Raw genomic sequence first — 12,649 nt, 5'->3', positions numbered from 1 at the left:
GAAAATCATGATAGGAAATGCAAACACGGGAATATCGTATCAGTGTGAGATATATACCCCGTATGCAGGTGCTGCTGGAATGTTGCTACTTATAAATGGAAAGTTCACAATTGGAAAGCTGAACTCATCTCTTTTGTCGTAAAGATTTGTTTTCAACCGACCCTCATTGTCAATTTCTAGATGTAAGTCAAGATATGAAGCCGACTTAACTGTATCTGTAGTATCCTTTATCTCCAGTTCGATGGGATATAGCCTACTATTCAGCGTTTAAGATCGTTATATACCCTATGATTGCTTTCTTTACTTGATTGTGTCTTGGATGAAGAGATGTCTAATTTAGTACTCATATTTTTTTTTCTATATACATAGCACGTTTCAGAAAACCTAAATGTGTAACATGGCACACACTATGACCCGGAGGATTTAAACGATTGCAAACATTGCAAAGTCAAAAAGACAGCAGCCAAACGATACAAATACCTCTTCGATATATTTTTCTATCAATTAGAAGCAGACGGATTTCGTCGATGGAAAAAAGTATACACACTTTGAAAGTTGATGAGACTGATATCAATAAAGGCAACAGTAGTATACCGATGTTCAAAGTGAGAGGTTAAGTTAGCTTTAAAACTAGGTTTATTCTACATTTTTAACATTAGAAAATGTCTGTACCAAGTCAGGAATATGACAGTTTTCTTGAGCTTTTGATTTTGCCATTTGATTTAGGGACTTTGCTTTTGGAATTATTCTCGGAGTTCAGTTTTTTTGTGATTTTACTATTTTAGTGGTTATGTTCTTTCTCAAAGATGTGACGTAAATATATTAAGTTTTCCATACGATTTACTACGAAAGTCAACATGTATAACAAACTTAACTTTGTGTTATGTTGAATTATAATTTATTAGACATTTGTTACACAGGGTAGCCATACGCAATGTCGTTGTCGGAATCGGCAAAGATGATAATTCCGGGTTTGACTTTCATTACCATCGGGTATAACGAACCAATGGTATGATGTCCAGGACCGATATCCACCCTTGCAACAACATACGATGAATTAAAACTTTCTGTATCGTACATATGTGGGTTTTTATAGATAATACCTTTCCCGTCAATCTGTAGAAAGGGGTATTCAGTACTCTTCGTGGTAATAAGGATATGATGTCTTAACCCATCATTTGGAATGGTAAACGCTTGAACTCCTTCCAGCTTCCCTTCTGGTTTAATTATAACCATAAAAGGTACGACCGGTTTAAATTCACCCTGCTGATAATACACTGCCATTATTGGTTTGTCAGATTCTACTTTTATAGAGGTGTTGCTGTTGATATCTATGTAACCCCCAATTTTGTCCACTACTTTGGTGGCTTGTTTCAACTGTTTGCCGAGGAGAGTGATGGATGTATTTGGATGTGTAGCGATTAAACGTAATATAAATCGTTTGCTGTCAAATAATGGCGGAATGAAAAATGTCGTTCCTAGATCTTTAACTGGAGGTAACATTTCCAATAACAGATTCATCAAACCACTATTCACAGGTACTTTAGCGCCATCAACCCCGGACTGCACTCCTATATCTTTGTTTGATTGGACTATCGTACCAGTGAGGTCAGTATTACTGGAAAGTTCTAGGGTTCCCCTTTCTGCTAAGTGAATGGAAATTGTCTCACCATCTCCATACTTTGTATTGTTATAACTAACCATTTCAGTCTTATCGAGTAGTTTTGATGTTATATTTACGTCTGTATCGAAGGATGTAGCAACAATTCCGATAAACGATTCCCCACCCCCAGAAGGAATGAATGACGGAATAACATACGATGTTGATAGCTTTTCTTTTGGTAAAACAAAAAATCCTTCATTGGTAATCGAATCCTTATATAATGCATACAAATCAGTTTTGCTGGACGTAAGTATGTGTACTCCTTTCTTCTCAATTTCGTTTCTGGTGACTTTGAATTCTGATGGAATATCGATTACTTGTGAAGTATTAAAGATCGATATGTTGTGACATAGTCCGATATCAGGGTTGTATATACCTAACCATTTAACTTTAGACGATGATAAATGTAGTTTAAAAGTAGACAAAAACGTCAGGAAACCATTGTTTCGCATCAAGTAAAACTCTCCAGTATCTGTTAAAAATCAAATATAGTGTCATCATGGTCATTAGGAAAGTAAGTTACACCAAAAAGTAAACTTTATTGTAGCAGCATTGCGAACTTAAAAAAAATATAAACAAACATATTTTTAAAGAGACAGGAAGTTGAAAATAAACCTCATTATTGTGCTTCTTTGTTGCTGTTTGTTAGTGTTTGTGTTTAAAGTTTTTATGATTATGACGCAACGGTGCCTGTTGTACATCTATTTTTGACATTTTGTACGTATGATGTCGGTTTGTTTTATTTACACATAGTTGTCAATATAAAATGGATTTTTTTTTTCGACTGCCATACATGAGAAAGGTTAAGCTACCTACTATAAAACAAGGTTCAAGCCACAATTTTCTTCGCAAGAAAATGTCTGTATCAAGTCATGAATATGACGGTTTTATTCATGCGTTTGATGTATTTGAGCTCTTTGTTTTGTAATTTGACCTTTCGTTTCAAAATTTCTTCGAAGCAATTTTTGTGATTTTACTTTGTTCTACTGGTTTGGATAGAAAAGGGAACGGACATGGGAAATGTGTCAAAGAGACAACAACCCAACAACAGAGCAGATTGTTGTTTTTTTCGATCAATTTGGTGGATGTAAAAGGACCAACGTTGGATGTAAAAATATATAAATTCTCCTCACTTTTTGTAATAGGACCTTTGCATGCTGAGAATCTAGGATCTACTGTTGTCGTCTGTCCAACTGTTGTCGTCTGCCCAACTGTTGTCGTCTGTCCAACTGTTGTCGTCTGCCCAACTGTTGTCGTCTGCCCAACTGTTGTCATCTGCCCAACTGTTGTCGCTTCTAATGTAGTTTCCTCTGTTGAAGAGATTGAAGTAGTCATCATTTAGACAAAGATATATGTAGGATAAAAAACTGAAATCAAATAGTTTTGAGTGAGGGTGTGGTGGTTTAGAAAGGGGGTTAAAATTGCTGCAAGTTAGGTTAATTTGACATCGATTTTACATGTCTCCCTAGTGTTCAATATGTTTTTCCAAAATCAAGTTAAGAGGGGGATTGGGGGCCAGTGTAAAAACTAAGAGATTGAATAAGTCATTATTTTAGGGACGACCTCTTAAGATCTATGTGGAATAAAATTGAAACTCTATTAGTATTTCACCTTGTGTTGTACATATATGCGTTTGCTTATTACAACAGACCTGCTCGCAAAGTAGAAATAATTGTTTCAATATGCCTCAACAACGTGTGAAGGTAATTTTAACCAAACTTGTTCTGACAGTGTTTATGATTACAAAGGTTGTTGCATTAGTATCGAAACTTAATTTCTCAAGTATTTTGCAGAATTTCAACATGTTTAAAGCTTGTGAGTGTTTCTGTAAAATGGCAAGCAGATCGACTTCTTGTACTCCTTAATTTATATATATTATAAGTTCGCTCTTTGCAGTTGATAGCAAATACGTCTTTATAGTATTACCCTAATCCTTTCGCAAGCAACTAAAATATTACTGTGTCCATTCGTTTTCGATGTGTTTTGTCATTTGATTTTGCCATGTGATTATGGACTTTCCGATTAGATTGTCCTCTGAGTTCAGTATTTTTTTTATATCACTTTTTTTTTATAACTATATATGCAGCTGTTATAATATTGAAGTTAGAATTCTAGTTACTTATAATTTTATCTCTAAAACATGTCAATTTGTTCAGTATTTTTTTTTTAATAATTCTTATCAAAAGTACTAGTATTATAATTCAATACGCCAGACGCTAGTTTTGTCTACATAAGACTCATTAGTGACACTCAGATCAAAATTGTTATCAAGCAAAACAAGAACAAAATTCCAAAAAGCTGTGCCAAATACGCTAAGGTAATTTACTCCTGGGATAAGAAAATACTTAGACTTTCTAAAAATTCAATGTTTTGTTACATGAAACTTTTTAAATGACCATCTAATTGATATTCATGTCAAACCCGAAATGCTGATAACTGGATAAAATAAACCAGAGCAATCTGTTAATGCTAAACACTTGAGACCTACATGTACGATATGCAAAGGGCGCATCTTTTTGACTATACTAGAAAATAGATATCTCATAAAGTGCCACCGACAGATTATTTTTTTGAAAAGTCTTTACATATATTTATATGGATCTCTGAAATGATATTATAAGGTACTAGCGAACTGTCTGTGAGGTGTTTTCTTGTAGAAAATATCCCCCAAGGGTGACGTTGGAAACAGAATATGGTCACTTGGTCGTCTTCCTACCGACAGTAAGACGCTTGACAAAGTGGGGCGTCCGTTTGTTGTGCGGGATGTATCAGGTTCGCAGTCACGTCCGGTCAAAATGGAACGTTAAATCCAATGCCTCTTGTACAGAGAGTGCCATGCTCTTTGCATGTTAGGAACCCTTGCAACAAGCCTTGGAGGGGTCCGTAGATGGCATGTTGCAAGGCATGACATGAATTGTCATTAATATGGTTATGTTTATAAATTTACTGTATTCAAATTTTTGAAATTTTTGAAAACTAAACCTTTTCTACCTCAGGCATAGATTACCTCAGCTGTTTTTGGCAAAACGTTTAGGAATTTTGGTCCTAAATGCTCTTCGACTTCGTACTTTATTTGGCCTGTTTAACATTTTTAGATTAGAGCATCACTGATGAGTCTTTTGTAGACGATACGCGCGTCTGGCATATATACTAAGTTAATTCCTGGTGTCTATAATAAGTTTCTTTACAACCACTGGCTCAATGCCACTGCTGATGGCGATTTTCCCCCGTGGGTATCACAAGCCCAGTAGACAGCAATTTTTGTGCTGACATGAATTGTCATTGATAAGGTTATATATTTATAAATTTACTGTTTTAAAATTTTTGAATTATTTGAAATACTAAGTCTTTTCTACCTACTGATACTAGAAGGACTGCTTCATACCTTGATCTTTTCCTAAATATTGACGTAGATGGACGACTTCACACGAAAATCTATGATAAAACGGGACGATTTCAACTTCCCAATTATCAATTTCCCATTTCTTAGCAGTAACATACCCTCTGCTCCTTCGTTTGGTGTTTACATATCACAATTGATACGTTATTCACGTGCTTGTTCACACTATACGGAATTCATATACAGGAGTGTGCTCCTTACGCAGAAACTGTTCCAACAAAGTTATGAGGAGGACAGATTAAAATTGACACTCCGTAAGTTTTATGGACACCATCACGAATTGGTGGATCCATATGATGTCTCTTTAACCAAACTAGCTAAGGACATTTTTACCACATGGTAGATTGTGGTTTGTCCTTATGTCGTCTTACCTTTTAATTACCAAACGTGACTTATTCCCGATTGTGACTGTTTTGCTGAATGTGAATTCGTATTACTATAAGACGTGTTTCTGTACTTGTTTATCCCAAATTCATGTATTTAGTTTATATGTTTAATGTTATATTTGTAATTCTCATCTTCTCATTTTGTCAAATGTGTTGACGTCTTTTTATTATATTTAGGTGTTACGGATAGAAAAATTAATCACCGCCTTTTAAATTATATTTAATTTTGTACGATTAATTACGTTTGAAGTTGGATTCATAACAAACTGGACATATATATATTACAGTTAATTGCTATTAATAAGTATTGCAATATGCATTTTGTTTTAATTAATTATCAGTATTTAGTTCTAATATAATCTTAAAGCAATCCTAATTCTAGCTCACTTTTAAATTATAGTTGTTCACGTGTGACGTCATGCTGTTTCTAAATTTCATAAATTCAAATGTTACATAACGTTTGCCTTTTCGCCATCGTATGTGACGTCATTTTTTTTAATTGCGTTGACGCCTGGACTGATTCTAATGTGTCTATGCTGTATTGAACTTGACATCATGTATTCGGGTTTAGTTTTCTGTAATAAGTTTATACTTCAGTTTCATTATGAATATATCTTTCACATTCATTTGTTAAAATTTACTGTTTGCAATAGCATGAATCGTTTTATATAATAGTGTTCTTATCCCGGGCATAAAAACACTGCCGTATTTGGCAAAAACTTTTCAATTTTTGATCTTCAGTGCTGTACAACTTTGTACTTTTTTCACTTTCGATCTTTTTATATCTGGGCGTCACTGGTGAGTCTTGTGTGGACAAGACGCGTATTGAATTTTAAACCTGATGCTTTTTGTTATCTATTAATCATGCTTTTCTTTGTCTAATATGTTCTCCTTTTTATTTGTATTGTAGTCCTGTAATATTATGTTGTCATTTCAATGTTATATTTAACTTTGCCATTAAAGTGCGAGGTTTGGCATGCCATAAAACCAGGTTCAACCCACCACTTTTATTCATTTAAAAGTGTCCTGTACCAAGTCAGGAAGATGGCCATTGTTATAATATTGTTCGTTTCTGTATGTGTTGCATTGTAACGTTGAGTCGTTTGTGTTTTCTCTTATTTTTGCGGTATTGAGATAAGACGTGGCACGGTACTTGTCTATCCCAAATTCATGTATTTGGTTTTGATGTTATATTTGTTAATCTCGGGGTGTTTTGCCTGTTGCTTGGTCCGTTTCTGTGTGTGTTGCGTTTCGGTGTTGTGTCGTTGTTCTCTTATATTTAAGGCGTTTCCCTCGGTTTTAGTTTGTTACCCCGATTTTGTTTTTTGTCCATGGATTGATGAGTTTTGAACAGCGGTATACTACTGTTGCCTTTATCTACCTAAGACATATATTACCTAAGCTGTATTTAGCAAAACTTTTAGGAATGTTGGTCCTCAATGCTCTTCGACTTCGTACTTTATTTGACCTTATTAGCTTTTTTGGATTCGAGCGTCACTGATGAGTCTTTTGTAGACGAAACACACGTCTAGCGTATATACTAAAATTAGTCCTGGTATCTATGATGACTTTATTTACGGATGGCCTATAATTATACATGTAAAAGATTTATATAAAGAAAAATGGGGGCAAATCGGCAATTATGTTTTTTTTTCAAATGAATAAAACCAGAGGATTTCCAAAATCTGACATAAATTCCCAAAATTGACAAGCGAACTTCCTTAAATCACCAAATATTGGTTGTACATCGAGCTATAATATTCATGAAAACTGAACGTGAATCTGTTAATATGTAAAAATACTTACTACAAATATTACAAGTAACCGGGCAAAACATTTTCAAGTCTGTTGTGCATACAGTTTTATCGCATGTAATACGAATATCATCGACACAGGATTGTACACCTTTAGTTGTTACAGTTGAAGGAACTGCAGTTGTTGTTGATTCTTAAAACATACATGGTTAATAAATATTATTAAATTTAATTTGATAAAATACATCTTTTACAACCGCTGGATCGATGCCACTGCTGATGGAATTTATTTCCCCGAGGGTATCACAAGCCCAGTAGTCAGCACTTTTTGTGCTGACATGAATTGTCATTGATATGGTTATATTTATAAATTGACTGTTTTCAAATTTTCGAATTTTTTGAAATACAAAGGCTTTTCTAACTCCGGCATAGATTACCTTAGCTGTATTTGGCAAAACTTTGAGTAATTTTGGTCCTCAATGCTTTTCGACTTCGTACTTTATTTCGCCTTTTTAACTTTTTTTTTATTCGAGCGTCACTGATGAGTCTTTTGTAGACGAAACGCGCGTCTGGCGTATATAAATTAAATTTAAACCTACATAAGACTCATCAGTGACACTCAGATCAAATTTGTTATCAAGCCAAAACAAGAACAAAGTTGAAAAGCATCGAGGACACAAAATTCCAAAAAGTTGTACCAAAATTGACATAAATTCCCAAAAATGACAAGCGAACTTCCTTAAATCACTAAATATTGGTTGTACATCGAGCTATAATATTCATGAAAACTGAACGTGAATCTGTTATGTAAAAATACTTACTACAAATATTACAAGTAACCGGGCAAAACATTTTCAAGTCTGTTGTGCATACAGTTTTATCGCATGTAATACGAATATCATCGACACAGGATTGTACACCTTTAGTTGTTACAGTTGAAGGAACTGCAGTTGTTGTTGATTCTTAAAACATACATGGTTAATAAATATTATTAAATTTAATTTGATAAAATACATCTTTTACAGCCGCAGTCACCTCCGGACAAAAAGGAAACGTTAAATACAATGCCTAGTGTACAGAGAGTGCCATGCTCTTTGCATGTTAAGATATCCTACCATAACCCTTGGAGAGGTACGTAGATGGCCTGTTGAAAGGCAAATTTACTCTCCCTTTCCAATATACCATAATTTTTCAGTGGCAGTCCAAATTTCCCTGACCATTATCTCGAATGGCCGCCAATATGACAGGACCTACTTATTGTATTTATTGTTAACTTGTTCTCGTCCTGAACATGCATGAAATATTTGCCACTGGACGTTAGGCAACCAACAATCAATCAATCAATTATAGAAAATATCGGGTTTTTTTGTAAACACGGAGCGTCATTCCAAATATGACCACCATGTTTGTTTTATACATCTTAACTGGATTTTTTTCGAGCGTCAGTTACACTTATGCTAAAGATGGGCTTACATTAAGCTGTGATCATTCATAATAAATATGATGTTACTTCCGGTTGAAGACAAGGCTGTTCAATGTTTGACCTTCTGCGGTTTGCTTCACCTCTCATGCTTAACGATTAAAATCATTGAGTTTACTGTAGTGAAATATAGTTAGTATTAGAAAGGAATTAATTTTGTAGGTCAACATTCAAAATGTCTGATGGTGTCCAAATGAAACAAGCGGTTTGTATGTTATACGTTGTTTTTGAACATGGCGAATCAATGCAAAGAAGATATACGAAACATGTGTTATATCAGTATGACAGTTTATATACATGGACATATAACTTAGAAGATATCATTTAGCCATACACATCTTTCGAACAAAATCCTAGCGTTATTCCAAATATGACCACCATGCTCGTTTTATACCTCTTAATTGGACTTCTTGCTGTCGTCAGTTACACTTATGCCAAATATGATTTGAATTAGAACTATTTCTTAAAATGAAATACATTTAAAATCACAAGTCGAATTAAAAGCAAAACTCATTTCGATACATTGTCCTATTTCACGGTAACTTTTAGCCAATGAAACCTAATGTTACATTAATATTACATCACATTGTACTAATGGTAAGAGTTTGTGGATGGGATACTTACGCTCTTGGTGTCCACATTGCAAGTTAATATTGCAATGGTGTGTTCCTCCACAACATTTGTCGCATGTTAAATGTCTGCCAACAGATAATCGGCGCCCAAATATATTCAATCCATGAAAACACAACTGCAAAGAGGTTTACAGTTAATTGGAGGGCTGTATGAGGGAGTTCAAATTTCAGAAATAAATGAAATATTTATTTATCTCAACGGATAAATAATTCATTCCCGAGTTCCAATTTGTGTAGATCTTGAATTTCCCGGAAAAATAAAGGCTCCTCAGCGGACAGTTGTCTCATTTGCTATCATATCACATCTCCTTTTTTATATTCACACCGACTTCCTTGTATAAGTCAGTACTAACCTCTTTCGTTTCTTATTATAAGTTTAGGCAAGCTGACTGAATGAAAAAAAAAGAGCGCAAAGATATTTTTACATTGCACTTAAACATACCGTTGAGTGTTTACATCCTAGATCATACTTCACATCCTGTGTCTCAGTCATATATTTGTGGAGGAAGCACACCTATAACAAAATAAAATATTAGATAAGAATAAAGTACTATTATTCTCAATACAATATGCTCTCATCCAATATAGAATTTACTGACCCCATTCTTCTCCAACACTATGTAACTATGTGACTATCATTCTCACTATAATTTTCTTTCTCTGTGAAGTGGAGTGATATGGAAAGTAACGCTTAAAACTAAGGGTACACGTGGCGTTGCATATGCATGCAAAAGACTCAACATCGTAATAGGTAAAACAGTGATCAACAATCATTGGTCATCGCAACTCGATTGCTTTTTTTCACGTTCGCGGTACCGGCGCAGGCGAAAAATTAATCTCATCCAAATAAAAATTTATAAATGTTAACCATTATAGGTCAAGGTACCGTTTTCTACACTGAGCCTTGGCTAACACCGAACAGCAAGCTATAAAGGGCCCAAAAAATTCCTAGTGTAAAACCATTCAAAACGGTCTAAAAAGTAAAATCACAAAAATACTGAACTCAGAGGAAAATCAATTTGGAAAGTCCATAATCACATGGCAAAATCAAAAAACAAAACGCATCAAAAACGAATGGACAAGAACTGTCATATTCCTGACTTGGTACAGGCATTTTCAAATGTAGAAAATGGTGGATTAAACCTGGTTCTATAGCGCTAACCCTATCACTTTAATAACAGTCTCATCAAATTCCGTTACATTTACATGATGCGTTAAATAAACAGTCACAATCAATAAAATAGTCAAAATATGGGAACATCAGTCATCATCGTATAACAATTTAACAGGACACAACAACATCTACTATCTACGAACACATGGATTGATTTGAGTGTCTGACGTCAGAAAAATTATATACGTCACATAAATTTGTCGTTCAATGTGAATACAATAGTTATCAAAAGTACCTGGATTATAAACAATTTTAAATTTTACATAGGCAATGAGCGCAGACAGGGTTAAAAAATCAAAAGTATGTAAGAATAAATTACAGAAATCAAACTAGTCCAAAAGTTATACATAGAATTTATGAGAATCCAAAACTTTTAAAAGGAACAATTTAACAGGACACAAAAATCTAATGTATATAAAAAACCTACTTATTAAAGTTGATTTAATGTCAATATAATTTGATGAGACTGTCATTTTAAAATGAGAGGGTTAGGGCTATAGAACCAGGTTTAATCTACCATTTTCTACATTTTCTACATTTGAAAATGCCTGTACAAAGTCAGGGATATGACAGTTCTTGTCCTTTCGTTTTTTATGCGTTTTGTTATTTGCCATGTTATTATGGACTTTCCGAATTGAATTTCCTGTAAGTTCAGCATTTTTGTAATTTCACTCTTTCTAATATGACATACCTCATCTTTTGCGCATTTCATTGATATATTACAGGATTTCGGATTGTCCACATTATCACAAGATAGACATTTCTGTGCAACGACTGAAAATAAAAACAAATATTCTATAATATTAAACAGGGATGCAAGATACCACAGGGCCAGTCAAACTCATAAATCAAAAATAAACTTACAACGCCATGGCTAGGAATTAAAAAAGACAAACAGACAAACAATAGTACACATGACACAACATATAAAACTAAACAATAAGCAACACGAACACATAAAAAAATAGGGCTGATATCAGGTGCTCCGGAAGGGTAAGCAGATATTGTTCCCCGTATTAAATATGTACTGTACGATAGAAACATTAGCTCATTCAGTTAAATCTGTTTTTTTTAACATAACACGTTCTAGACTGGGATAAGCATATAAGCATAATTAATCAAGACTAACAATTTTAAAATGACAAATTTAATGTCATACCTAATTTTGTATTTTGAAATGAAAGATCATGGTTGCATACATTAGAATCATTGCAACATTTCTGGCATAGAATATGGGCGTGGTCATTTCTCCTCCCTATTATATGTCCTGTTACATCCATTTGGCACATCAAAAAATAAATTTGTTTAAAAGTTATAAACAATTATAATACATGATCTTCAAAAATAAATCAATGTTAAACACATGTGAAATGCAGAAAAGTAGTATAGAATTATCTGATCCAAGAAGATGAAAGGTGTAAAACTTACCCTTCCCGTGAACCTGATATTTTTGTTGGGTCTGTGTTTCTCAGTCTTTAGTTTTCTATGTTCTGTTTGTATACACTTATTTGTCTCCTGTTCTTTTCCGTTTTTATCCATGGCAGTTTCAGTTTATTTTAGACTTGAATATGAATGTATCCGTTTTCTATGTTTTTGACATTTTTACCAGTCCAGCAATTATTACGAAAATCTTAAACATATGATGAGGTTCAATATTATTTTGATATGGTTGCCATTTTTGATTTGTTTGATTCCCGGTACTTAAATTACATTTTGTTGAAAGTGTAGCCATATTTCGGTCACAGTGTCTGTACCATGCCACTAATTGCAGCTATAGGTCAAATCAATTTTGATAAGAACATTATATATTGTACAACGATAACAAGGTTTACTAATCCCTACCTCCTTAAATGTACAACCAACTTCGTATTTCGTTTCGTTTCCATTTGTGTAATATTTCTGAACAAACCAAATCTAAAAATAAATGTGAGGACAACTAAAAAAACTACATATGAACATCATGTTGAATAACAGCATACAGTAAAAAAATGTAACCCAATTGGATTAGGGTTGATGAACATCATGTTGAATAACAGCATACAGTAAAACAATGTAACCCACTTGGATTGGGGTTGATGAACATCATGTTGAATAAAAGCATACAGTAAAACAATGTTACCCACTTGGATTGGGATTGATGAACATCATGTTGAATAACAA

General features: G+C 33.9%; 1 protein-coding gene across 1 annotated transcript; it reads right to left on the bottom strand.

Moving 5' to 3' along the window:
• Positions 1-912: 912 nt before the first annotated feature.
• LOC134718374 (uncharacterized) lies at positions 913-12,028 on the bottom strand. The gene is made up of 5 exons (XM_063580871.1): positions 11,918-12,028; positions 9,758-9,829; positions 9,308-9,431; positions 2,797-2,973; positions 913-2,135 (listed from the first exon to the last, which is right to left on the bottom strand). Exons 1-5 carry the CDS (start codon positions 12,026-12,028, stop codon positions 913-915), a joined length of 1,707 nt encoding a protein of 568 aa, XP_063436941.1.
• Between the last annotated feature and the right edge of the window lie 621 nt (positions 12,029-12,649).

This window comes from Mytilus trossulus, chromosome 5 (genome assembly GCF_036588685.1).
Source record: "Mytilus trossulus isolate FHL-02 chromosome 5, PNRI_Mtr1.1.1.hap1, whole genome shotgun sequence".
Classification (NCBI taxonomy): Eukaryota; Metazoa; Mollusca; class Bivalvia; order Mytilida; family Mytilidae; genus Mytilus; species Mytilus trossulus.
Note: the sequence above shows the minus strand (reverse complement) of the source record. Positions and strands in the feature narration are given on the sequence as shown.